Source organism: Rissa tridactyla, chromosome 9 (assembly GCF_028500815.1).
Source record: "Rissa tridactyla isolate bRisTri1 chromosome 9, bRisTri1.patW.cur.20221130, whole genome shotgun sequence".
NCBI lineage: Eukaryota > Metazoa > Chordata > Aves > Charadriiformes > Laridae > Rissa > Rissa tridactyla.
In genome coordinates, this window is record NC_071474.1 from 19,775,631 (window position 1) to 19,800,273 (window position 24,643).

At 43.5% G+C, this 24,643-nt stretch overlaps 1 protein-coding gene across 4 annotated transcripts; it reads left to right on the forward strand.

The window, feature by feature from the left end:
• Positions 1–3,178: 3,178 nt before the first annotated feature.
• Positions 3,179–23,253, forward strand: TPM1 (tropomyosin 1). 4 transcript variants are annotated; one of them, XM_054214394.1, is made up of 10 exons: positions 3,182–3,489; positions 4,415–4,540; positions 10,728–10,861; positions 12,121–12,238; positions 12,687–12,757; positions 13,575–13,650; positions 14,209–14,271; positions 14,530–14,599; positions 15,891–15,969; positions 17,425–17,632. In XM_054214394.1, the coding sequence occupies exons 1-10, from the start codon at positions 3,376–3,378 to the stop codon at positions 17,426–17,428; spliced, it is 855 nt and encodes a 284-aa protein (XP_054070369.1). In that variant the 5' UTR covers positions 3,182–3,375; the 3' UTR covers positions 17,429–17,632. The 4 variants fall into 4 exon arrangements, with proteins under 4 accessions (XP_054070370.1, XP_054070369.1, XP_054070371.1 ...); XM_054214395.1 differs by lacking the exons at positions 15,891–15,969; positions 17,425–17,632 and adding an exon at positions 22,327–23,253 and having other exon boundaries at positions 3,179–3,489; XM_054214396.1 differs by lacking the exons at positions 3,182–3,489; positions 4,415–4,540 and adding an exon at positions 6,721–6,867.
• The last annotated feature ends 1,390 nt before the right edge of the window (positions 23,254–24,643 follow it).

A 24,643-nucleotide genomic window follows, 5' to 3' on the forward strand; every position in this document is an offset into this window, starting at 1 on the left:
TCCTCATAGGAGGAATAGTGAATTTCAAAAATAGTATATCCTTCTCTGGTTCTTTGTGTTGGCTGTCTTGGTTTTCCAAAGAGCCTGATTAAATTAACAGAATTCAAAATGAGTGCAGTAGGTACTCCCCGGAAGCAAGTAAAACTGCTGCTAGAGAGTTCCTGCACCATTTGTCAATGAGAAAGATGAGATAGCCACTGTGGTGAAAAAGAAAAAAAGGTAACAGTAACATTACAGCACTGTTATTATGGCAGAAAAGCAAAGTTTGTGCTGCCTTCTTTTTCAGCATGCAAAAATAATTTGTATACAGTCTTTCTTCACATATCAATTAAAGAGGGAGAGGCTATACAAGCTATTTGATTTCCAAGCCTATCTTTCTTAGCCAGCTGGAACAGAAATTTCCAAGCAATTGAAATTGTTAATGAAAGGTATAGCAAGCATGTTTACACACGTCTGTACTTTTCATATTCTCTCTACAAGGGAGAGCAAATTAAATCACCATCAGCCAGTTCTGCTCCATTAATACAGGATCATCTTGATATAAACCAATTGGACATTGTCATGTAAGTGGAACCTCAAGATTTTGTTTTTCTGTGGTGGTGATAGCATCCTCCAGGTATTTTTTTAAAAAAATTTTGAGTTCCTTTCCTTTTCCCCATATCTCATACTTTCTCACGTATCCCAGAGGCTCCCATGTCATGACTAACATTCTTTTAGAAAAATGGAGCAGCACAAGAATTCTTTAAGAACCTATCAGCACCACTCCCACATTAGCCAGACAGGATACTGTTTATTTAATTTCGCAAGACATTTGCTTTCCCCAAAGCCAGAAGAGCTACCTCAGTGAATTCCCAGCCATCATACTCTACAATTTTTAAGGATTTTTTTGTGGCAGAGGAGTAAGTTCACCTAAACTAGGAACAAAATACACTGATAAATTTCATAATACAGTCAGGTTGTTGAATAATATGTAACTAGGTGTCTTTTAAATATTCACTATACTTACCTCAGAAGGGCCCTAATCTGTTCTAATTGGCTATATTGTAAAAGCAAGATAAGTGCAAAGAGAAAAACTACACTTTAGAGTTGGCTAGGACTAAATCTGCAGACTTTTTCAATACTTTGTTTTGTGGTGGTTTTAAACATTCTGTGGCAGTGCAATGCTGTTTATATTTTGATGGGTTTACATAGTGTTTTATTGGAATGGTTAGGTAGGGATGAATGAACAATATTGTCTGTATAGAAAAGATAATTTCACTCTCCAGAAACATTTTACTTCATATTTTTTACTAGCATTACTATTATTTTACTATTCTTGTCATGGGAGTTTGGTTATTAAACCATTGCGGGGAGAAAGGAATGCAGTGAGAAATCATCTTTTCTTTCAGTAGGCATAAGGAAAGCTTCTACTTTGCCGGTGGTCCTCCATGCTGTCTAGTAGCAATGCCCATGCATCCCTGCACCCAGCTGCGAGGCTCTGAACTCTGCGTAGTCCACAGCTGAATTCAGTGTGGCCTTTCTCAGGAGCAGGGGAAGATAACTGTTGGTCTGAACCCTTATCGGGGGGCTTTGCTATCTTGAGAAGCTTCATGGTGCAGCTTGTTTAAGCTCTGCAGGAGCTGGCTTCTAAGGCCTGCTTTGCAAATCCAGCCCTCTCTGCCCTGGCAAGGACAGCAGGCCAGAAGCCGTAGGACATTCCCTCCTGCTGCAAAGTAACATCAGTTCAGACAATCCAGTGACAGCACCAGGGAGGAATTTTCTGCTGCAAGGACTGAGCGCAGACAAAGAGGCTGCTTAATTTTCTCTTTGTGCAACCCAAATCCTGTGGGGCTAGTGCACGTCCGTGTACTTTCTGCGCTGCACAAGGGAGCGTGCGTCGTGGGGACAGAGCGTGTTGTGTCTTGCTCATTGTGCTGATGAGCCTGTGAGAGACCCGCCAGAAGCAAAAATAGGTCTCCACTTAATTATATGTTATTTTGTTAATTGTCTCTCTCTCTGCTGCCTGTCTCTTGCTGGTGTTGTGGCTGAGGGTGCAAGCCAACTCTCCAGCCAGTTTCTCTGTCCCAGCTTCTGGGCTCCATCCCTCGCAGCTCTGCCTACCCCAGGAGGGCCCAGCCGACCCGCCACTGTCCCAGGTGAGGGGCGTTGTGACTCCTCTGCCTTTTTTCATTAATTCAGTGTTTGCGGCCCTTGCTCCTCTCCCTGCAGAGGCACAAGTCCCAGCGAGGTACAGCAGAGGAGGGGGTTAGACCTGGGAACCAGTGGCTGCCGCTGGTAGCGCTGCTCTGGCCCGGCGAGGAGCAGAGAGCCCTCCAAGTGTCCCCGATGGTCCCCTGCCCCGGGGGTCCGGGTGGCACCTCATCCCCTTCCCCACGGCTGTGGGTTCCGGCGGAAGCCCAGCCCTGCCCGCCCGGCCACGGCCTCTCCGCCAAGTCTGGTCTTGGTGCTCGGCGCTGTACGGGCCGGGCGGGCACTCCGCCGCCCGCACTTGCTGCAGGCAGGCTGCTCGGTAGAGATGCCCCCTCCTCCTTCTCCCCTGCCTCTGGCTGCCGGGGGGAAGGTCTTAAAACGCATTCATTCCCTACGTGCATGAAGTTAACCCCTTACTGCCCCGCCAGCCGTCCGCAGCCCCGCGTGTTCCCCCCGCCTATTGCGGTCGTGGGGGTCCGCTACCCTCCTGCTTTAAAACAGATGGATTTCCACGGGTGGGGACGGCTCCAGCACAGGGCTGGTGTCACCCCGACCCTCGCCCGCCCCGAGCAGCCTGCGCCCCTGTCTCCTCCGCTCCCTGGGCTTCGGTTTGCTGCTTTTTTCTTTTTTTGTCTCCTCCGCTCCCTGGGCTCCGGTTTGCTGCTTTTTTCTTTTTTTGTCTCCTCCCAGGAGTAGCAGCGAAACGTCCCGTCCAGCCTATTTGGAAATGGGAACAAATTGCTCCCCCGCCTTACCTCGCCCATGGCATCCCATATATAGTCATATCTACGGTCAAATGGCAGGCGGCAGCGAATGGGAGCGCTGAGCCTCCGAAAAAAGCCGAGTGAGAGAGGGAAAGGGGTAGGGACGAACGGGGGAGGGAGGGAGGAAAAAAAAAAAAAAAAAAAAAAAAAGCCCTTTCCAAAAAAGTATTGGATGTCTTGAGGAATGCAGTCAGCCCCCTGGGAAAGTACATATCTGTGAGGCGCTCCCTGCCCACCGCTTGCACTCCGCCGGCGCCCCGTCCCGCACCCGTCGGCCCCGCCGCCCGGCAGCTCCGCGCCGCTCCGCGCCGCTCCCTCGGGGGCCGCGGCTGGGTCTCGGCCTCGGGGGCTGTCCCGCAGCTTTGCAAGTTTTGCTTTCGGGTGCAGTTCGCGCAGGGACGCGCCCTAGCCCACCGCCGCCATGGATGCCATCAAGAAGAAGATGCAGATGCTGAAGCTGGACAAGGAGAACGCCTTGGACAGAGCCGAGCAAGCCGAGGCGGACAAGAAGGCAGCGGAGGAGAGAAGCAAGCAGGTCTGCACCGAGGGCCCGGCGCCGCCAGCGCCGGGGCGCAAGTCTTTCCAGACGACTCCTCTCTCTCTCTTTTCTTTTTTTTTCCTCCCAATGTACCTTGTTTTATTCCCACCACCCCGCAGAACTGGTTGAACTTTTCCTAAGGGTGAGCTTCACGCTGGAGGTTGCCGGGGGCCCAGCAGGAGCTCGTTCCCTCCGCCTCCAGCACCCCAAGCTGGGGAGCGGAGCCCTGGGACGGCCGCATGGCCTCCGTGCCTTTGTCATCAGGGCACGGCTGGGAGAGGCTGCCTCGAGCACCTGGTTAGCAATGGACAGACGTGCTGAGATTTGGTAAAGGACACTTAAAGCTGTGTTCGTCCTGTCCAGCACCATCCAGCGGACTTGTCCCATTCCAGCTGTGCCTCCCCTCCCTTTCCAGATGCGTGTCCCATTTTCCTGGCCTTCTCCAACTCCCCTCCTTTACACCTGGGGCTTTATTCTTTCGGGGGAGGGGAGCACATTGTTGCACATTTCTGGGAGATTCTGAGGGAGGAGGGGAGAGGGATTTAAAAATACATTTCCCACTTTTCTAAGCCCAGGAGAAACATATTTGTGCATTGTATTTCCTCTTGTGCACCTAGTTAGAGGATGACATTGTGCAATTGGAAAAGCAATTGCATGTGACGGAGGATGCAAGGGACCAAGTACTGGAAGAGCTACACAAGTCTGAGGATAGCCTCCTCTCCGCAGAGGAGAATGCTGCCAAGGTATCGTGCCCTTGCCACAAGCAAAGAGAATCTAACTGTCTCTCCTTCTCTCTCTCCCTGTCCGTCTGTCCTTTTCTGTCTCTTCTGCACTCGCACTTCTCCCTTTGCACGATCACGTTGCCTGCTGCACCTTTTCCTGCCCGCCCTCCCCTCTCCACCACTTTCCACCCGTATCACAGCTGGAGGACGAGCTGGTGGCTCTACAAAAGAAGCTGAAGGGCACTGAGGATGAGCTGGACAAATACTCCGAGTCCCTTAAAGATGCACAGGAAAAGTTGGAACTGGCTGACAAAAAGGCCACAGATGTAAGTTACCCCCATCCCTTTCACCACCACCCTGGTACAGAAACCACACGCTCCCTCTGCGCAGGACAGCCAGGACTTCTACCAAGCAGCGCTCCAAAGCTTTGCTGAGGGCAGGGTCCAGGCAGCTCCTGGGCAGGGAGGTGGGAAACACAGCACTGCCTCCTTGCATGAGGTTTGCACACTGTCAGAGGCATTTGATTGGGTTTCTGCTCACTTGACACGTGCTTTTTATGTGTACTTGCGGCTCTAGGTGTGAAAGTAAAGAAAGAGTGGATTGGATTGTCCATTCGGGTGATGGGGAAAACTGCTCAGGCTGGAACAAGACTATCTTGATAGCGAGGCAGAATCAGAGAGTTAATAGCAAGTAGATCATGGAGAGGGAGATCCAGAAGAGCAAGGGCTGCTAGTTCTGTCTTCAAGAGAGCCGTTCCTAGGCACTCATGCATTACAACTGCTGCTAGATACTAGTTCAGCTCACTCACTGGTCCCTGAGGTAAAAGGTCTTCTCCCAGGTGTTGGGGTTTTTTTCCTGGAAATCACTGTAACTGTTTCACTTGTCAAAGAAAAGTTCTGTCTTGGCATGAGAGAAAATTGTCTGGAAGATGATACTTGCTAGGTTTGCAGTTCAGAGGACAGGGACCCTGGGAGCAAGCCGGGAGATATATATAGCTCAGCACTTTATATGGTAATAATGCAAGAGCTTGTGCCTCTCCCAGGCCCTCATCCCACCCACCTGTCTGCCCCTGAAATGCATTTAATGTATTGCATGCACGGAACCATGTGAGTTTACTGTCTCTCAGTTAAGGTCCAGGTCTCTGTGGCTGCTGCTCTACAATCCGGTTCTCTCTGAGTATATCTTGGGCCTGAATTACAGGATTAGGTGAAACCACAGTATTTCCAAAGTGGTAACTGGCCTTTTCCTATAACTCAGCTTTAAAAAGCAACCTCAAGCCATAACAAAAAGAGGAGTTACCACAGATGAAGCAAGCAAAGTATTTCAGGGGTAGGAAGGATACCTTTAGAAGGGGAAATGTTATAAAAGCCAACTTTGCAGGAAAGAAAAAATGCTTTTATCTCATTTTGCTTCTAAAATGAACAAAGGATGAAAAAGGTTTAACTTCAGTATGGCAATTAAGTTGTATAGCTTTGAAAGAGAACTCAAGAACTTAACAAACATGAATAGGAGAGAGGGGTTTTGTGTATAATGTGGATCAGATGTCTGTTGTCTTCTGCGTAGGGCTGTGTGGATGAGAGGCAGCTTCCTAGCAGGACGTTTATTTGAGCTGTTCAAAGGAACCGCATATAGATCCAGGGGAGATATTCCTTATAAGGAAAAGTATGCAGACTATTTGGAAATAGCTCGCCTAGGATGAAGGCAGGAGAAATGCTACTAGATTCCCTTTTTGAAAAGAATGATCTTCCCAGCCAATCCCAATGCCATTTTCCTTTGCTGGAAAACACTGTTTGGAAGCTAGTTGTATTTGCAGTCACCCCTCAGGTGGGGGGTAGGCAAGTGCCTGGCTTGTTTTTATCAAGGTAAATGCAGTATTTAATGGTGTGCATGGAATATATCTGATATTTTAAGGACGTCTCTATTTTTGGCAATGTGGAGTATCTTTGGGGCATTGCAGTTGACCCAGTATTTGCCCTACGAGTGTGGATAGTCCCAAGCCTTAGGAACAGGACAGGGGCAGGAGATGGAGCGCCGGCTGCTGGGGTGGGTGAACACGGGGGGACGAGGAAACCTCACCTCGCCGGTATCGCTCACCTCCCAAGAGCCGGGCTGAGCCCCAGAGCCACTTCACCGGGGAGGGGGCAGCAGCGGGTCGCTCGGTGTCGCTTTATAACGCTGGTTACGGGACGGTTTAGGGGGGAAAGGCGGGTCCCGGCCCCGGGGCGGCCCGTGTGCGCTGCGCCGCCAGGGGGCGCTGCCGCCCCGCGCGCCCACCTGGCCGCGGCCGCCGCCCCCCGGCCTCCGCTGCCCGGCCCGGCCCGGCCCCGCCGCAGAGCCCTCTCCCGGCCGCGACCGGCCTCTCCCCGCGGCCTGCTAGCCTGCCCGCCCCGGCGGTGCGCCCCGCCGCTCCCAGCTCGGTGCCGGCAGCCCCGCCCCGGTGCGCGGTGCCTCGCGGCGCGGGGGGGACTTCCGGGGCTGGTGCGGGCGGAGGGAGGCGGCGCAGGCCGGTGGAGACGCGGGTATGGCGGCGATGAGCTCGCTGGAGGCCGTGCGGAGGAAGATCCGGAGCCTGCAGGAGCAGGCGGACGCCGCCGAGGAGCGGGCGGGCCGGCTGCAGCGGGAGGTGGACCAGGAGCGGGCTCTGCGGGAGGAGGTAGGGCCGCTCGCCCGGCCCGGCCCGGTTCGGTTCGAGGGCCGCGGCCCGGTGGGAGCGGGCGGGGTCGCCGGGTCTGTGTGCCGGAATGCGGCTGACCCTCGGCGCTCCCCGGCCGCTCGTGGGGCGGCTGCTCCCTTGGCCGCCGCCTCCGACAAAATGGTTACCTGCCGGCCGCCGCGGCCCCCTCCCCGCGCTGCGGGCGGAGGCCGCCGCTCCCGGCGGGCAGGCCCGGGCCGCAGGTGAAGAGTGGGTCGCTGCGGTCTGCGGTGCCGCGCTCCGGCTCGGCAGCCTCGGCGGGGCGGGGGGCAGACGGAGCTGCCTTGCGTAAGTAAACTGCTCTCGGTCTGCTGTGCAACAGCAAGACGCTGAGCTGGAGTTAGGTTCAACTTAGGCGAGATGTTTGAGACTGGGTGCTTCGTATTTAGGTTCTGAGCAAAATTTTATGACCCCCCCCCCCGCCAAATACCAGTTGTCTGCTTATCCCATCCAAATGAGTTCAACTGTGGGAAGTCATCTTGACAACTGTTGAGAGGTTATGTACTTGGGACTGAACCTGAGATGGCCACATCCAAGTACTTACGCACACTGAAAACACCACAGCAATATGATCATATGGCCCCTGTTGCTATACACCTATAGTATGTTTAGCTTCTCAAAACCCCTAGCTAAGATGGGAAAGGAATGGGTAGGCATGGTTTTAGGCAGAGACAGGATCAAGTGTGAGCAGCACAGACTGACGTAGGAGAGAGATGTAGTTGTGAGTGGCAGTTACAGCAAAAAACTGTTAGGTCTATTGTTTGCCTTGCCACTGACCTTGGGGAATTCTGGCAGATGTAACTTAATGTTTCCTGCTATAAAGCGTACAGTGTTCTTCGCAGTGGTTTTAGCGTCTTCAGTGGTTGGGTAAAAGTGAAGTAAAAGGACAAATTTCTTTTTCGTGTAGTTTATTACAATAGAAAAAATGGTGATTATTGGATTTCCTTATAATATGGGGCTTTCTGTACGTTCTGGGCAGCAAGTTCAAAGGAAGAGCCTTCTGATTACTTGCAGGTGATCTTCCCAAGGGGGGAAATATGGCTCCTCAAGCTTGTGTAACTACTGCATTCTTGCAGATCGCTTCACATATCCATTTTTTTTCAGCAAGGGATCATGTCACAGTCATTAATTTGTTTCATAAGGGTTTCTGTCTTTAAAAAAATCTGTACTCATTTTCTAAGCTTTGTGGAGTAAAGGACACTGATTTTCCTACTTTCAGTAACATGTATTGTTCTAAACAACATATTAAGGGGTTCCCATTAAAATGGGAAGCTTTGCTATTACTTTTTGTGGCAGAAGAAATAGCACTGGAGGAGTGATTACAGTTTGCTGGTAAAGTCTTCCCATTAGAGCACATTGCTATAAGGCTTAGGATTCTAAAGGTTAATGTTTGTCTCTTCCTTGGAGTTGGTTTATGCGGATGATGTGGAATTCTGCAGAGTACATTACATGGTATTTAAGTTTTTGTTTGGAGGGATCAGTGCTGGGGTGAATAAAGGCAGAAAGCTGAACTCGCAGGCACATGTAGAGCTGTACCTCTTCTATAATGCTAGTTATGTGTGGGTTTCTTTTGTTGTCGCAGCTGTATTTCTGCATGCTTGAGGAGAGAGGCTTTGAGAACATTGCAGCAAGCTAGCTGAGGTGTGAATCTGACCCTTCCCTTAGTGCAGTGCCTTACACGTATAGCATGTGACCAGCTGGGGTTGTTCTGGGTTGTTTTTTTTTCTTCCTGTGCAAGGTACAGATGCGCAAACAATCAAAAAGCTAAAGCTGTGGCCAAAACATATCACAGCTTACAGCTTTTGGTGTTAAACCAGATTGTTAAAAGTTTCAAGGCTGTGACTGCAGCCATTGCCTTAAAAAAGAATCTCTTTGGTTTGAGTGCATGCATCTCAAGGGGGCTGTCGGTAGTCACAGTTTTAGAATGCATTTTTCTTCCTTCTTCTGGAAAACAGAATCTCTCTTACAACAGTAATAATTAACACCCAATGGTAACTTAGCCATGTCATCGCTCATTGCAAAAATATGTGGTGTATAAGTGCTATGGCAAAAAGGCAGAAGGTTATGTTTGTCTGTTAGCTGTGGGAGTGCCCCTTAATGTCACTGGGGTTTTTTCCTTCCTTACCATATAAGGAGAGAAGTCCTGCTCCGCAGAAGAATAACTTGGGCCATATAAGGCTGGTTGGTAAACCCTGATTGAGTTACTGCAGCAGGAAGTAAAAATTTGAACTTCAGTCACCCTGTGTTTTCTGAGCATATTGTATGTTCTTATCACGATGAGGAGTCTTGACATGATAATAATTAACTTGTAACATTACAGATTTCTCAAGAGTAACATTTATTAAAAGTTGTTTTCTTTTTCACTGTTTAAAGCCAGAAGTTTGAAAATACAGGTTTGGCGTACTGTTGCTTGATTACATATCTTTTTATTTGGGTTAATGTGGATCTCTAAGGATGAAGTCTCTTCTACTCCTGGTTCTACATGTTCACTGCCAGTGCTTATTAATGTTCAAATATATATTTGCTTCCCTTTTTAGGTGTTATTTCCAATCATTCTAGTGGGGCAATGTTACTGTTATGTCAAAGGTTGTTTTACTTGCCTGGTGTGCAAATTATTCTTACTTATGTTACGTACGTCAAAATTTTAGCTGTGGCCAACTGTATCCAGATGCCTCTGTTTAGTAAAAGCAACAAATAACAGTTCCTTAAATTTTTAATTAAAGAAAAAGGACCAAACTGATACTTTTGGTATCTACTTTTGATAGAGGGTTAGTTCCCCCCCTCCCCTGCAACTAGACACCATAGGAAATGCACATATATATAGCAAGATCATTTTCAGTACTAATTAAGAGTATCTGTTGCTCTTGGAAGTAATTAACTTCTCAGGATAATGACCTTTCTATATATATTTTGCGCTTAATATCCTTTTGAATGAAATTAAATTTAATAATGAGGTTACTATGAGAAAGCTGTTGTGGAACTTAACCTGCAACTTAAGCAAGTGTAGGTTTGAGAAAGTCAGAAGTAAAAGCTTGTAATGATAAGAGGCAGATGAGTTGCAAGTGTTATACAGAAGATTAAGTGAACAGGTAATGCAAGAGAGGCAAATCTGAGGGAAGTTTGAGGATAGCAGTATGGGTGGGGGGGGAATAGATATTTTTAAGCGATTGTTGCCTGTACCGGGGCCCTTCCAGTATGTAGCCTCTGCTGGTGCCTTCTTTGTCAGCTTTTGCATAGCTTGCCTGTAAACAAAACTTGTAGGTATTCGGGCATTTCTTAAATGTTCTCATGCTCTCTCTGTGTCAGCTGTCTCATTGCAAATGCTGATCTAGGTGTATTTTTGCATGTTTATGCTGAATCCTTCTTATGGAACTCAAGGAAACATCGGGACAATTCTTATCAAAATGTGTCAAAAGGTTGTAAATAAAGGATTTAGGATATCATAGAAGAATTGGGTAATTAATTTGTGTTGATTTGATAAAAAAGGGGTGGGAGACTATAATTGATTCATGTCTGCAAATACAATTACAGAAAATATTTGGAGAACGATGCATAATTCTTCCAGTGCAGTTCTTTCTAGTACAAATTGTACAGTCCTTAATGTGCTTCATTTAAAGGAAGCATTAATCACTTTTTCCTCCGTTAAGCAATAACCTTACAATTCAATGAGGGCATGTGCATCTCTCTGCATGGTCATTTTAGTGGATGAAGTCAGAAATTACTGAAGTGCTGTTAGATGGCACTAGCAGGTACGTGGGATAGTCTTTTACAAGAGGTGGTGTGCCTTATTATGAATTAATTTCTGTTCTTACTGTGCTTAGGCTGAGAGCGAAGTAGCTTCTCTGAACAGACGCATCCAGCTGGTTGAGGAAGAGTTGGATCGGGCTCAGGAGCGCTTGGCTACTGCCCTGCAGAAGCTGGAGGAGGCTGAGAAGGCTGCAGATGAGAGTGAAAGGTGGGTGGGGCCATTCTTGAACGGATCGTTACCCTTATGACAAAGATGGTAATTGCCAGGGTGTGGGTTAGGGAAATAAATTAAACCACTCCTATGTCTCTGAACATGTGTAATCCACTCTTCCTTTGCCTTCATGGACTTTGGTTACAGCTTGTCTGTAGGGATGTCCAAAATGTGTAGGCTTGAATTCTTTTTTGTGTCTCAGTTGCAAAGATAAGATTTAAGTAGGGTAGGGCTTTTGATGTATCATGCCACATCCTGGGAAAACTACTTGGCCCAGCCCAGACTTCTCTATTTGGACAACAACTTTTTGAGGGTGATGTGTACTCTTGTGCTGTTGGGTGATTTTTGATTTCAATGTGGGTAGAAAATCTCACCTGGAGAATAGCAAAGTGCTGGAAGAGGCTTTGGTTCTCCTGTTGGGGAGATTGATGTGTGGAGGTGAGCAAAGGAGAGCGAGCATGCCAATTCCTTCAGATTTAGGCTAGCATTTCCAGAAGTATTTAATGTAAGTTAGGAACTCAAGATTTGTGGCTTTGGAAGATCTTCTCTTTTACTTCTACAAATTGTATTTTATATCTGTGATAGTAACTTTTATTGGGAAAGAATCCTACGTGTTCTGCATGTGTATTTCTACCTTACTAATGATGTGGCCTGTTGAAAAGAAAAGCACCTGAGACTCAGTTCATTGTGAAATAGTTGAATCTGGGTCAAACATGCAATACGCAATGTTTTCTGTTATGAAGGAGTTAAATTTTGCTTATGCAGAGCACAGAGGGCTTCAGTGCTCTAGGGCTCTGACCGGGCAAAACTCACAGGAATCTGTTTGGCCCGTAAACATAATGCCTGTCAGTCCTGTAGGGGTACTAACTTGCTGTTTCACGATGAGTGTAAAAGCACAGATGTCTTTAGTCATCTTATTACGTCTTTAGAAGCAAGACCCTTTATTTAGCTTTCTGTAAGATCAATTTTCCTTCAATTTAAAATGAAAAAGAATAGTGTAGCTGAACTGTGGTAAGAGCTAAACAAATTAGATTTTGTTTCTTCCTAAGATGTGCTTCTTTCCTTTGAACTTCTGAAGTGTGAATGCACAGGACTAGATCTGCGGTATGAAGAATCGAGTATCTGACATACTTTGTTCACCTTAATACGCCTCTCTGAAAGTTGCCCTCTCTGAAAGTTGCACTCCAGTAGTAGTAGAGCTGGAGATAAACTGGCAAGCCCTGAAGCTTGAGGTTCCTGTTTTTCATGTCTTTCAGAGGAATGAAGGTCATTGAAAATAGAGCCCAGAAGGATGAAGAGAAGATGGAAATCCAAGAGATCCAGCTTAAAGAGGCTAAGCACATTGCTGAAGAGGCTGACCGCAAGTATGAAGAGGTCAGTTATTGAGTGCAGGTCATCTCTTTCTAAAGCCCTTTAGGCTGCACCTGTAGTTCTTTTTGTTTTTTTCCCTTTGCCTTTTAAGTTCGAAATATCACATACGCCACTCTTCACAGCTGTGGAAGGAAAAATGGGCACCCAGATACCTCAGAGGACAAGGTGGCAAGAGATCTGTGCTCAGATCTTTGCATTAAAACAGTTGAGAGTATTCCCTGGTCTCTTAGGGAGAAAAATATTTTTCAGTCGCCTTTTGGTCAATGAAAGAGAAGTCTTGAAAAATGTCAGATAACAAAGACTCAAATGAATAACGAAGATGTCACATAATCACAACTCGCATCTCCAAAAAATGGAGAGAGGCCCAGCTCCCTGCTTTGTACGTTACAGAACGGGCAGCATGTGCTACAACAACATAATGTCCCTGATTGTCCTTTGCCTTTTCTTGTAGGTGGCTCGCAAGCTTGTGATCATTGAGAGTGACCTGGAGCGGGCTGAGGAACGTGCTGAACTGTCAGAAAGGTAAGTGTTGAGCTGCCCCGCGATGTGTGAGGTGCTACAAGACCACTGTAACAGCATGAAACATTGGCACTACACTGTGTGTTGAGCGCAAAGCTATGTTTTGCTCATGTACTCTAATGGTTGAAATAAATAGCGCCAAAGTAAATGTGTTCATATGTGTGTGCGCGTGTGTGTTTTGTCACTGCATGCTGTACCTGCACACTGATTTTGTGAATGGCTTTTGTGCATTTCATGTGTTCACTAACAGCCAAGTCCGACAGCTGGAAGAACAGTTAAGAATAATGGATCAGACCTTGAAAGCATTAATGGCTGCAGAGGATAAGGTACTGATACTAATAAACAGTTTTTAGGTTTAACTGCAACCCAAGTCTTTCAGCTTCCGTAGCTGGTTAGCTCACTCAGTAGTAACAACTAAGTCCTCACTACGCTCTTTACTCTCTTTGCATCTTGCTTTGGTGGTTTTCTTTGGTCTCTTTTTTTTGTTTATTTGTTCATTTTTACCTTTAAAACTGATCTCTTGTGCAGCCAAAAAGAAGCTGAACTGTCTCATGTGTAAAGGCTATGTCAATATTTTTGTGTAAGCCAAGGACTGTAGATAATTTCTGTGTCATCGTCGTCTTAATGTACACTTGAAATGGAATTTGGCATCGTAAAGAGTTGCTTTCAATCTGTGATGGATTCAGCTGCTTTTGAGGCCGTTCTTTTGCTCTGTAATTTTTTTCATTTTTCTCTATCTTTCCCCCCTATTTTCTCCTGTTTCTTTTGCTTGACTGAATCTTCCATCCGCCCCTTTCCTGCCTTCCTTCCGAAATAACAGCAAATGTGCTGAGCTTGAAGAGGAGTTGAAAACTGTGACCAACAACCTGAAGTCGCTGGAGGCTCAGGCTGAGAAGGTAGGCTAGAGACTTATGTGAGAATGTGTCCCTTATGTTGTCATCTGGATTGGCCTGTGGGGTTTTCTCTATACGTTGATCCCTTTGCAGTATTTCAGCAAGGCCATTGTCAGTAGAAGCATTTGCACTTACTACTCGATTCGTATTTGGCTCTTATCGGAACCTGGCATTCCTTCTAGTTCCAAATAGGTCAGTAATATTTGACCACATGTTCTATGAAGTAGTCTGACAGGATTAAATATTATTTATAATGTCCCTCAAAATGGCACTTCTGTGCTAACCGAAGTTAGCATTTCTCTAAATGCCACTCCTCTTTAAAACCGTAGTACTAATTTCCACTCAAAGTTCCCACCATATAGCACTAGTATATAACTCAAGGGAGGTTTGTCTATTGTAATAAACTGCATTAACACAGTCTGGCAAGTGGAATTAATTTAGTTATAGCCATATTAATTTCCTGTATACGGTTGATTTATTAGAAGAGGGTCTCGAATGTGGTATTTTTTTGTATATTTAGAATACCTGGTCTAATATCAGGGATCCTCCTTCTAATTACAGTACTCGCAGAAAGAAGACAAATATGAAGAGGAGATCAAAGTACTGACTGACAAACTGAAGGAGGTAAAATTAGAGCTGTTCTTTACAACAGATCTTCCAATGCAACTTTGATTCTTTTAATATAAATGCTACTTTGATGCTGTAAGGATGAACATGTCATTCTGGAGACAGTTTACTGTTAAATGTCTCTCCTAAAAATTAATATCGCCTTATTATTTGCCTCTTCCCATTGTACTTTTTCCTCATTTGAATTGTTGCTCTTCTATTCATAAATACTATGTGCGTGTTTCCTAAAGTAGTCTGTATTTGTCTCGACTTCAGGCTGAGACCCGTGCTGAGTTTGCTGAGAGGTCAGTAACCAAGCTGGAGAAGAGCATTGATGACCTAGAAGGTATGGGATTTTGTTTTTCTCACTTACTATAGAAATACAGACCATTTATTCTCCTGGTGTGTTGGGGTTTTTTTCTAGTACACAATTCTACTCACCCAACTTGTCCTGCTTGTATAAATGGGTCTGCCTAAAGAGTAAAATAGGCAAAATGTTTTCCAATTGAAATGTATTGACAACTTAAATGCGTCAGGTGAACAATGTTTTGCTCTTGCCTGTTCCTTTTTCTCTCATGCTCTCAAGACTCCTTTCATTTTTTCGCTTTTTATTCTTCTACTTGGAGGTATATAAATGTATAGGGTAAATTATTAGATGGTAAGTATTATTATTATCTTACTAAAAAGCTGATGAAGAGCTGTGTTATGTTTGTAATAATTAGGAATGTAGCAAGCTAAACCTAATTTATGACTGCGATAAGTCTGAGTCAAGGCAGGCGGTTTGTGACATAGACCAGTTGCTGTTTTTCAGTAAAGCTAATGGATTGTATGCGTAATCAGAAGGATAGCTTGTTGAACTTCAGAGAGTTTGTTTTAAGGTTTAGATAAATCTTTCAGAACTGCAGTAGAATAGTAGAATGTGCCTTCTTCCTCTGGAGATAATAGTTCAGTAGTGCTTTGTAATTAACAATTATGTGGAGTTTACAATTTACGTGCATTACACTAAGCCTAGGATTTTAAGAAGCTTGGTTGCTTGGCGTGGTAGGCTGACTTCTGCATAAAGGGTATGAAATATCTAGGTAGCTGCTGAAAATTTATGATCACTGACTCAGGAAGGAAACAGAAGAAAGATAAATGTTTAGAAGGAACAAAATTCTCTATAGGAGACAGTTTATGACATCACACAAACCAGAGAGGTTTTTAAAAAAAGCAAAAAAAAAAAGTGGTAGGAAATAAATGGTAGCATCCTCCTCGAGCCCCATATTTGGATCTTTTCTCCCTATCTCCTGTGTGCCCTTCTAATGTGTGTTAAAACAAAAATCCAGGGCAGCGAATCATGGATTTTTCTTCCCTTATACACTTTCTCTCCTTCGTTTTCTCTATATCAGAGGTTGCCCCACTGGCAGTGCAGTTAATGAACTTGTCACATAAAACTATTCACTGTTGATTTTTTTTTTTTATTCTTCTCTAATTTTGTAATATTTCTTTTGTTTTGTCTGTCGGAACACCTCTTTCTGTGCGCTCTTCCCCTTTCCTATGGCTTCTGGATGGTATCCCATGCCACCACCTTCACCTTCCATCCCGTGATCACGCTCCATTTCTTTGCACGCCTCTGCCTTCCCTTGGGGGACTGTTAGATGAGCTATATGCTCAGAAACTGAAGTACAAAGCCATCAGTGAGGAGCTGGACCACGCTCTCAACGATATGACTTCCATGTAAATGTCTTCCCAGCTTGTGCCTGCACCTGCTTCCCTGCCCTCATTTATTGCGCAGTTCCGGCCTTGTGAAATTATACTCCCTCTGTAGTGGGAGACGCATTCCTTTAGCGAGACTAGGTGTACAAAATACCATGAACAATTTCTTTACCGTGGCAGAGTGTGGGTGAGTGTTGTGCCTAGCCTGGTAAATACTCATGGTGATTTTGTAAGCTGCCTAATAAGCTCGTGTGTACTCTTTCATTCTGTATCTGCAACCCTTCTGTCTTGTGGTTGCCCTTTGTTTGTAGCTCTGCATTTATCCTTTCAGTTCACCTCTGTTCAAGCAGTGTCTACCAAACCCACCGTGTTCAGTTTACCAAAGGAAATTGCCTCAGTACTTGTTGCATTCAGAGTGTATTCTTCTGATGTCAGTTTTTTCTCTGGCAAAGTTCCTACAAAAGTATCAAAGAAGTTTAGATGTGGACGTATTCTCTATTACTGACAGTGGAAAGTGTTTATCTAAATTTCCTTAACTGCTCGGAAGACTTCAGCTGTTATCACTAAATTACAAGTGTGGAAATCGATTTAAAATATTTTGTAATTTAAACCCATAAAAGTGACAATTGAATTGTAGGTTGCTTCTGTGTATTTTGTGCAGGGTAGTAGTAAGTTAATTTGCATATACAAAAATATGGTAATATGTGTATTAGGGGGCAGGAAAGCAGGAGAGGGATCAATTGTAAGATGTGACTAGTCTGTGCAGTGTTTGATACAAACTGACTCTTCTTCCGTCAATCTAAAACTCTGAACAGAGGTCAACTATGCTAAATCCACCTTCCCATGCTCATACCTTTCACGTGCATGAACCGTGTGTGGTTGACGTGGGAAAGCGGAAGGGTTGTGGCTCTCAAGTGCTTGTGAGGTGCGATGTTTAGTCCCAGCATTCCTTTTAGGAAGCTAGCATGCTTTCAGCAAGGCATAGGCTTTGCTCATAGCGTGAAATGTATTTTGCATGCATCCATATTTTAAATGTTTTTTCTTTGTTTTTTTCATCCCTATATCTGTTCATTATTTCCCTCCCTCTCTCACCCAACTTTTTAGTAGGGATCTAGTGTTGTCTGCTTTGTATGCTTTGATTTTTTTCATTTATTTTTTTTTTTAATTCTCCACACACCCTCAAAATATGCTTTTGCTCAGTGGCTTATCAAGCAAATGGATTTCTTTTTTTCTCCTCTGTGTACAGAGATTACAGTATTTCTTCAGTTTGAGATATCTCTAAATGGAAAACAGACTTTAAAATGTACTCAACTGGTACATGATGACATTACTGTGGCATTCCAGTCCCAGCATGGTGTGGTGTTTCTCTAGTAGTTGTCTTGGCGTGCTGAGCTCTGCTGTGCTGTTGCTGCTTTTTTGGAAGTCTACTGCACCTTTTTTATTTCCTCCCTTGTCTCACTTTCTCTTTTCATGCAGATAATTTTCTTTGCTTCACTTCTCCAAAGACATCTTCATCGGGTTGGATAAAACATCTTTCCAAGCTTTGGATGTTTCATGGGTTCATTGTCTTGTCTTCTAGCTTAGTTGACTCTCTTCCTCTAGCACCTGTCTCAGAACATGCTGTTTGTGCTGTGCTGTACAGAAACTCTACATCTCTCAATGTAAAATAAACATCCCAGCTGTATCCCTTTTGCTATTCCCTTGCCTTTTATTTATTTAAATAATTCTTTCAGTTATTAATAAAAATTGCTTTTTTTGCCATTAGGGATTTACTTTTTTTTTTGGTGTTTCCATTTTTTTCTGCAAACACTTTTGCCTGAATGTTGACAATGCAAAGCCAGTGATAGCAGTCTATGGGATGAGAATATCGCTCTTGGTATTTTGAGGTCATAACTGACCAGTTGTGATCTTAGTCTTTCTCAAAATCTGTTGCAGATAAAATGAGATAGATGTAATGGGAATTTTTTCAGTTGTTATTGTTAGGTTAAAATCTGCAAGGATACTACTTCCTTGGGGTCACTTGGTCGTGGGAGCATGGCTGAGAGAGCAGTTAATACCAGATTTTTCACTTTAAAGTCTGAAATTTTCTCCTAGCTTGATGCTGAAGACTTCCTGTCTTTATATAAATGTGTTCATTAATTTAGATATTTGAGACAGATTTAAAGGGGCAATATCAAAAAATTTAAATTTTTTTTCACCCCGAAATAGAAATAATCTTTTAAATATCTTGTGAAAAAAGTTTTTCCCCTCTTTCACACCTCGATTATTCAGCAAAGATGTTGCTTTGTTGCTTGCTAGCTTTTTTTTTTTTTTTTAAACAATATACTTGTCTTGAGTGGCATGACAGGATCGGAAGTTCAGCAGGGAGGTTTCTGTAGCTTTCCACTCCTGTGCTTAACTCAGACTTAAGAGTTTGAATTGCAGACTCATGAGAAATGTTTCAGAACTGGAGTAGGAAAACTCGTCGTTACACTAATAATGAAATGATTATGCTGCAAAGTGTAACATACAGATTTCAGGTTTGAAAGCCTGAACGTTGGCTTTCAGCTGATTTGGCAGTGCCTAAGTAAGGATGAAGCATTAAATACTGACACCTTGCTTTTCTGTACTGTTATTTGCAACTAGAGTTAATTGCATTATTTTAACTTCATTTTTTCACAGTGAAAGAAGTTATTTTCCAGTTCACATTAAAGTGAATCAGTTTAAATTGGACTGATTTCTGATTGTGCCTGCTACTGTATATATTGCTAAAGTTCCTAAGTCACCATAGTTAAACAAACTCATCATAGTGTAGCTGTGTTTTAGTTTTTAGCTTATAGAATAATATAAATGTGGCTTTCTTGTTCAACTTCAAGATTATTCAGCAGTGCAGTCTGGGCTAGATACTCCCCCCTTCCCCCCCCAAAAAAAAACCACACACTGTTCCCAATAAGGCTTGCAAATGGATGCATCGTCTTCCTCCCTGCCATCCTCAGGTAAATTCATCTCATACCAGGTTTTTATCCCATGACACATGTCCTAATGTTACAGGCTATGGGGAGGAGGCCAAGTACAGGATATGTATCAGCAGTCACAGGGAGTCCAGATAATAAAGTTCAATAACTTACTACTCATCAATTGAGATACAGTAAGTGGGTTTATACACTCTGTGTACGACTGAAAAGTAAAATGTGTAGTGTGAAGGTTAACCAAATATAATGGGATGAGCATTTGTAAAAATAACAGATGCTAAGGTGATTAACTTCACAAGGGTTATGGGGAACGTGATCAACCGTCACTTCTCAGCTGAGCCAGAGTAACTTATGCTACAGCAACTCGAACCCCTTAATCTATTTGGCGTTTGGGTGTTCTGGTTTATTGTGTCAGCAGTGTTGTTTTTCCCCTCAACTCCTTGCAATACTGTTGTTTCTTAGAAGTAAAAAAGCAAAATCCAAGTAGGAACCTGGTAATTTTTAACAGAGTAATCTTGAACATCAGTATTTAAATCTTCCCTCTTCGAAACATAATCAGCTCTCTGCACTGTAGGGTGAGGTATCGCTGGGCAGGGTACTGGAAATGGGCAATGCGATGCAGATTGAGCTCCCTTCTTGGCCTGAGGTGGCTGGCTGCAGAGCCAGCCCTTGGTTCTACCTCTGCGGTAAATTGCGACCTCGGCAGACTGCCTGTGGGCAATCAAGGGCTGACTGTGCACTCAGTAATCTCTTGCCATGCTTTACACGGGGGTTTTAGTCTCATTCTGGATGTTGAGAAATACTGTAAATCTCTGCCTTAATTAAAGAGAGGAGTTTTCTGTGATGAAGGTAAGCATCAAGTTCTTAGTTCAAATTATGTTGTCATGTTTGAATAACAACTAAATACACTTAGCCAAACAAAGTGAAATTTTAGTTACTCTGAGGTTTCAATGTTTTTTCCATGTATATGTGACGTTATCCTGATAAGGGAGACAAGACCCAGTTGTTACCAGTCCAGGGTCAGAGCTCTGAAACATGCCCTGGTTTTACTGAGCTGGCTGTTGGAGTTTGGGCTGGGGAGGAAGCTATGAGGAGCTGCCACTCACCACACAAGTATGTCCTACAGACCAGCTCACTGCACAGCTTTGTCATTGCTGTGTCCAGAGCCTGCAGGGGAAGAGGATTTCTGTGGAAGCTGTTAGGAAGCTTGTGGAAAAGAATCAGAAACAGTCATTTCCTGTAGGGGAAATAAGCTGGGATCAAGAGGTCAGGAGTGCAGTTTGAATCTAGACTATTGAGAAGAATATGAACAATTTGAGGAAACAAGACAGTCAAAAACCATCATGGAATGTTCTTTCACTCTGCAGAACAAGTCTCGCTAAATACACTGTCATAACATAGCTGTGGCTGTCCTCTTTGACTGTGAATGTGAACCGTCCTCTCCGTTTGCTGTATTTGAGCAGCACAGGTTTTCATGCTTCCATTTCATTTTCACCAAAGGTTTGGATTTGTTTTCTTAGGAAGTATAACTGGACAATTTGTCAAAGTGTGTTGATACCAGTGACAGAAGTATGTTTCCCTACCAAAAATACTGTTTCAGCTGTCAGGTTCCCCAGAAAAGGAGAACATTCTGAGTCAGACCTAGTGGTAGTTGGCTATCAGCATCTCTCTTGCCATTACTTACCCTGGCTGTGACACAGTTGCTTTCCCTCCACTGACAGTTGAGGTTCCACTGCATCTTAAATAGTTTACAAAGAAAAATGGCACTCATAAAACAAATCTTCCACACATTGTACATAAAGATTAAAGCGGGACTTGGTTCTTCTAGGAATACAGCTTCAGTTCTTCCATTTCTGTTCCCAATTACCTGTCTCACAGCTGTTCCCCGCAGCAGCGGTTTTAGCCAGTTCTTCATAGGTTACAATAGCTGTTCCTTGGAGTAGCTCCTTAATTACTAGAGTTCTAGAAACAAAGGTAAAATGTTTCTCTGTATGTTACTGAACTGTCTGTGGTGTGACCAGTTTCTTTATTAACTCTGGCTTAACTGTTTTCTCTGTCTAATCTGTCTTCATTCTGCCTCTTTTTTCCCTTCTAACCCGCTTGCTGCCTGTACAGACCAACTCTACCAGCAACTTGAGCAAAACAGTCGCCTAACTAATGAACTAAAGCTGGCATTGAATGAGGATTAAACTTTAGTGTGACTATAATGTTAACTTGTTTAAAAACTGCTTCTTCCAAATTTCCTTCAGAATGAATCAGTAAATGTAGAAATAAGCAAGAAACCTAGAAATTGATTTGCTTCAGGCTGTTGATTCTGTGGTAAATTAATGGGTGAAATTCCCAGTGTCTGTTGGAAAAATATGAAAATGCTTCTTCTGGATGAGGCTTTTCATTATCTGTATGCACACCTACTTTGGAGGAGCAGTAAGCTCTTTGGCTGTGCAATAGCTCCTTTCCACTTCAATAAACAGCTACAGCATTTAGCTAAAAAGTATCCGAAACGTAACAGCCTGCCTTGTAGAGAGACACTCAGTTTACCTGACATCATGAATTGGCCCTGAGATTTTTGCTAGAGCGTGGACAAGAGAAAAATGTTCACCAGGATTCACATCTCTGTATTTCGAAACCAACATAAAGGATGCTTATAGCTGTTTTGTTATCTGGAGACTTTAATGCAATAATTTTGCATTACTATGAATTGGGCTTGTATTTGACTTTAAAAAAAAATAAAAAAAATTAAAAAACCAAAACAACTAGGAATGGGAGCTCCATCTGAAAATATCCGGTCAGTTTAAAGGTATGCTTGCATTAGTATGAAGTTACTATTACTGGATTCTGGTAGGATGCAGCTCTAGAATATTGTGCTCATTTATTGTATCAAATAAGTGTGTTAAATGACTGTCCTATAAAAGTGTGCATGCAACATAAAGCTACTAACTTCAATTATATTTATTTTCTAGAAGAAATAAATTTCTTAGAGGTCACCTCACTAAAGAAGATATTAATTTTGATTTTTTTTTTATCTTTGCAAGTTCTGAATTACATGAAACTTAAAGTATGGTTCTGCAAGGAACTTAATTATTTTCTTTATTGCCCTACTTTAAAAAAAAAAAAAGCCATTCATCACCCCACATTCCTATAAGCAAAGAGCTTCCAGAACACGTAATAATTGTGTCTCTGTTGGCAGTGCATTTTCTTAACAAATGCAGCTGTAAACAGTTCTAAACTTGCATTACTTGCCATTTGTTTTATTAATTTGGAATTCTGTCTAGTTGTGTTGTCTGGGGACATCAGTATTTATGAGCATGCACATTTCTTAACTTTCTAAACCCTCCAATAGAGATGATGCTTGCATGCCTTCATGTTCTGAGAATCAGTGCCTCCAAAGAACTGCTATTCATGTTTTAATTTTCTAATTCCACAACAGAGAAAGTGGCGCATGCTAAAGAAGAAAACCTTAGTATGCATCAGATGCTGGATCAAACTTTACTGGAGTTAAACAACATGTGAAAACCTTCTTAGCAGCAACCACATTATTTGTTTTATTATTTTTACACCTGCTTGCCGTGAAACCCCATAAACATGTCTTTATTTTAGTTTCACCACAGTCACAAGAACATCTGCTAAATTATCAGGCAGGGGTCAGGGAAACACCAAAATGGGCAAGCCATATGCGGGTTAACCTATATTACATTATGGTTTAAACGTGCCATTTCCCAACAAAAATGTTACTTACACTTTGTAGAGAGTTCAGCAATTCAGTATGCTTAGTCTTTTGAAGAATCCTGGCTATGGCAGAAAGTGTCCCACCTCAAGTGCCAACCACAATTTTTAGCAAGAAGAATGATCCGTGTTCAAGAGGGATCGGGTGGAAATGGTGCTATTTTGAACAAAAGGTTCTACTGAAGCCTTTTGTTTGATATCAGACAAGTCAGGAGTGGTCCAGCACAGTAATTTATTTTTATCAGATTTTTATTGATCTGTGAGGATTTGGTCTTTCTGTCTAATTCAATAAAACAAAGGTATGTGAGCAACAGAGATAAGTAAAGGCTTCTGAAGGTTTTAAATTGTGTTCTTGCAACTCAATACAGAAGTGTAGGTCAACATTTCACCTTGAGTATTCATTCAATTGTATTTTTCATGTTGAAATGAAAGATTCAATAAATTCAGGAGAAAACATAAATTTGGAAGAGATTGTTTTAAAATGTATTTTATTTGTGTGGATTTGGGGGAGGGGGAGGAATTTATAAACTGATATTCGCCTCACTTTTTCACACTTTCTTTGAGCAGTTTTAAAAGTATACCTGTATGTAAACATTGTATAATGATATGGAATAAAATGCACATTTTAGGACATTTTTTAAATTTTGCTCTCCTGTGATTTGGGTTTTTTTTTGTTAGCTTTCTGTGTATCGCTGTGTAAGATGTACATGTGTGTAGTGTCTCTCACTGGGATACGCTTAACTTATTGGCTTTCAGTCTCTTCTGTGCTCTTAGGCTAGTGTATAAAAACGCAGTGGTTTGGACTGGTGTGGATCTGCAGCTGCTAAGAGGGGCCCTTTGAGGGCCGTATTGCAGGAACCTGTCCCTGTCACTGGATTGTATTGCCAGATGGGTGCAGAATGCAACTATCCCCTAATGGATGATAGAGCTTTCAAAATTATTCATTGTCAACCAAAATTTTTTTCAGTCAGATCATTGCAGAACTCCCATACAGTTCTGTAGGAAACAAGCCCTAAAGGCCATGCTTTTGGAAACGCTGACATGTATTTGTGTATCTTATCTGTTAATATGTGTTAGTTTACTTGGATACAGTGATAAACTTTCTAAATTGATGTGTCAAGTTCATGAGAGATCCTTTCACCCAATGTTTCACTACTGATTGCTAATTTCTGTACGTGTAGGTATCTTTATTTGAATTATGAGGTCTGTCAATGAGCAACTTCAGAACTTAAAAAATAATTCATATTCTTTCTTTTTTCTGTAGTATATTGCTGAAAGTTGTTGCTGTCCATCCTTCTAGCAGCAAGGAGCTCGGTAGGAGACAGGTATTAGATAGCCTTCCAGATCACCAAAGAATCTCCATTAGTGGACCCTTAGCAAGCAACTGAAAACAAGTGACTTTCTCAGCAGCTCATGTAGTAGTGAAAGGGTAAAGTAACATACAATAATTTCAAGTTAAATGGGAATCGGAGAGGGAAGATGTGCTGGTGTGAGACTCTGGCTTTTTTTTGATTGTGTTATAAGGGGGAGAACTTAGTAACATTACAAGCTTTTGCGTAATTCATTGGCTGCTGCCAAGTCATCCGGAATGAAAAGGATGAGATCCCTGGTTTCCCTTTAAGTGTTTTTGGGAAGCAAAATACATGTTGCAAGGCACCTATGGTGCCTTAAGCTTGTACTGGAGGCTGGAAGGCTAAAGCTCCAAATAACAATTGTGCAGAGGTAAGTTATTCTAATCTCTTCCTCCTTCCTTATCACAAGGATGAAATGTCAGGTAATTGGGCTCTAAGAGTTCAAGCCTCCATGTGCTTGTGGCTTTGAGTGGTGCTGCTGGAGTCAGTAGTGCTGCACCCAGTAGGAAGTGCTGTGGTAGTTTGTAGGGTAGGGCCCAAAGCCAGAGATGCAGATAGTTGGAGGCTGTGCTGGGAGCCGAACAGAGGAGTTCCTGGCACTTCGCTGTGAGTCTTACACAGCTGAGAGTGCTGCATGCTCCGCTGGATTGCTTTTACGGTCCCATGGTC

Coding starts and splice junctions, on each gene's coding strand:
- TPM1 (XM_054214395.1), top strand. CDS start 3,376: ATGGATGCCATCAAGAAGAAGATGCAGATGCTGAAGCTGGACAAGGAG. Junction 12,758..13,574: donor CGTGCTGAACTGTCAGAAAG/GTAAGTGTTGAG, acceptor CCGAAATAACAG/CAAATGTGCTGAGCTTGAAG. Junction 14,272..14,529: donor TGACTGACAAACTGAAGGAG/GTAAAATTAGAG, acceptor TCTCGACTTCAG/GCTGAGACCCGTGCTGAGTT.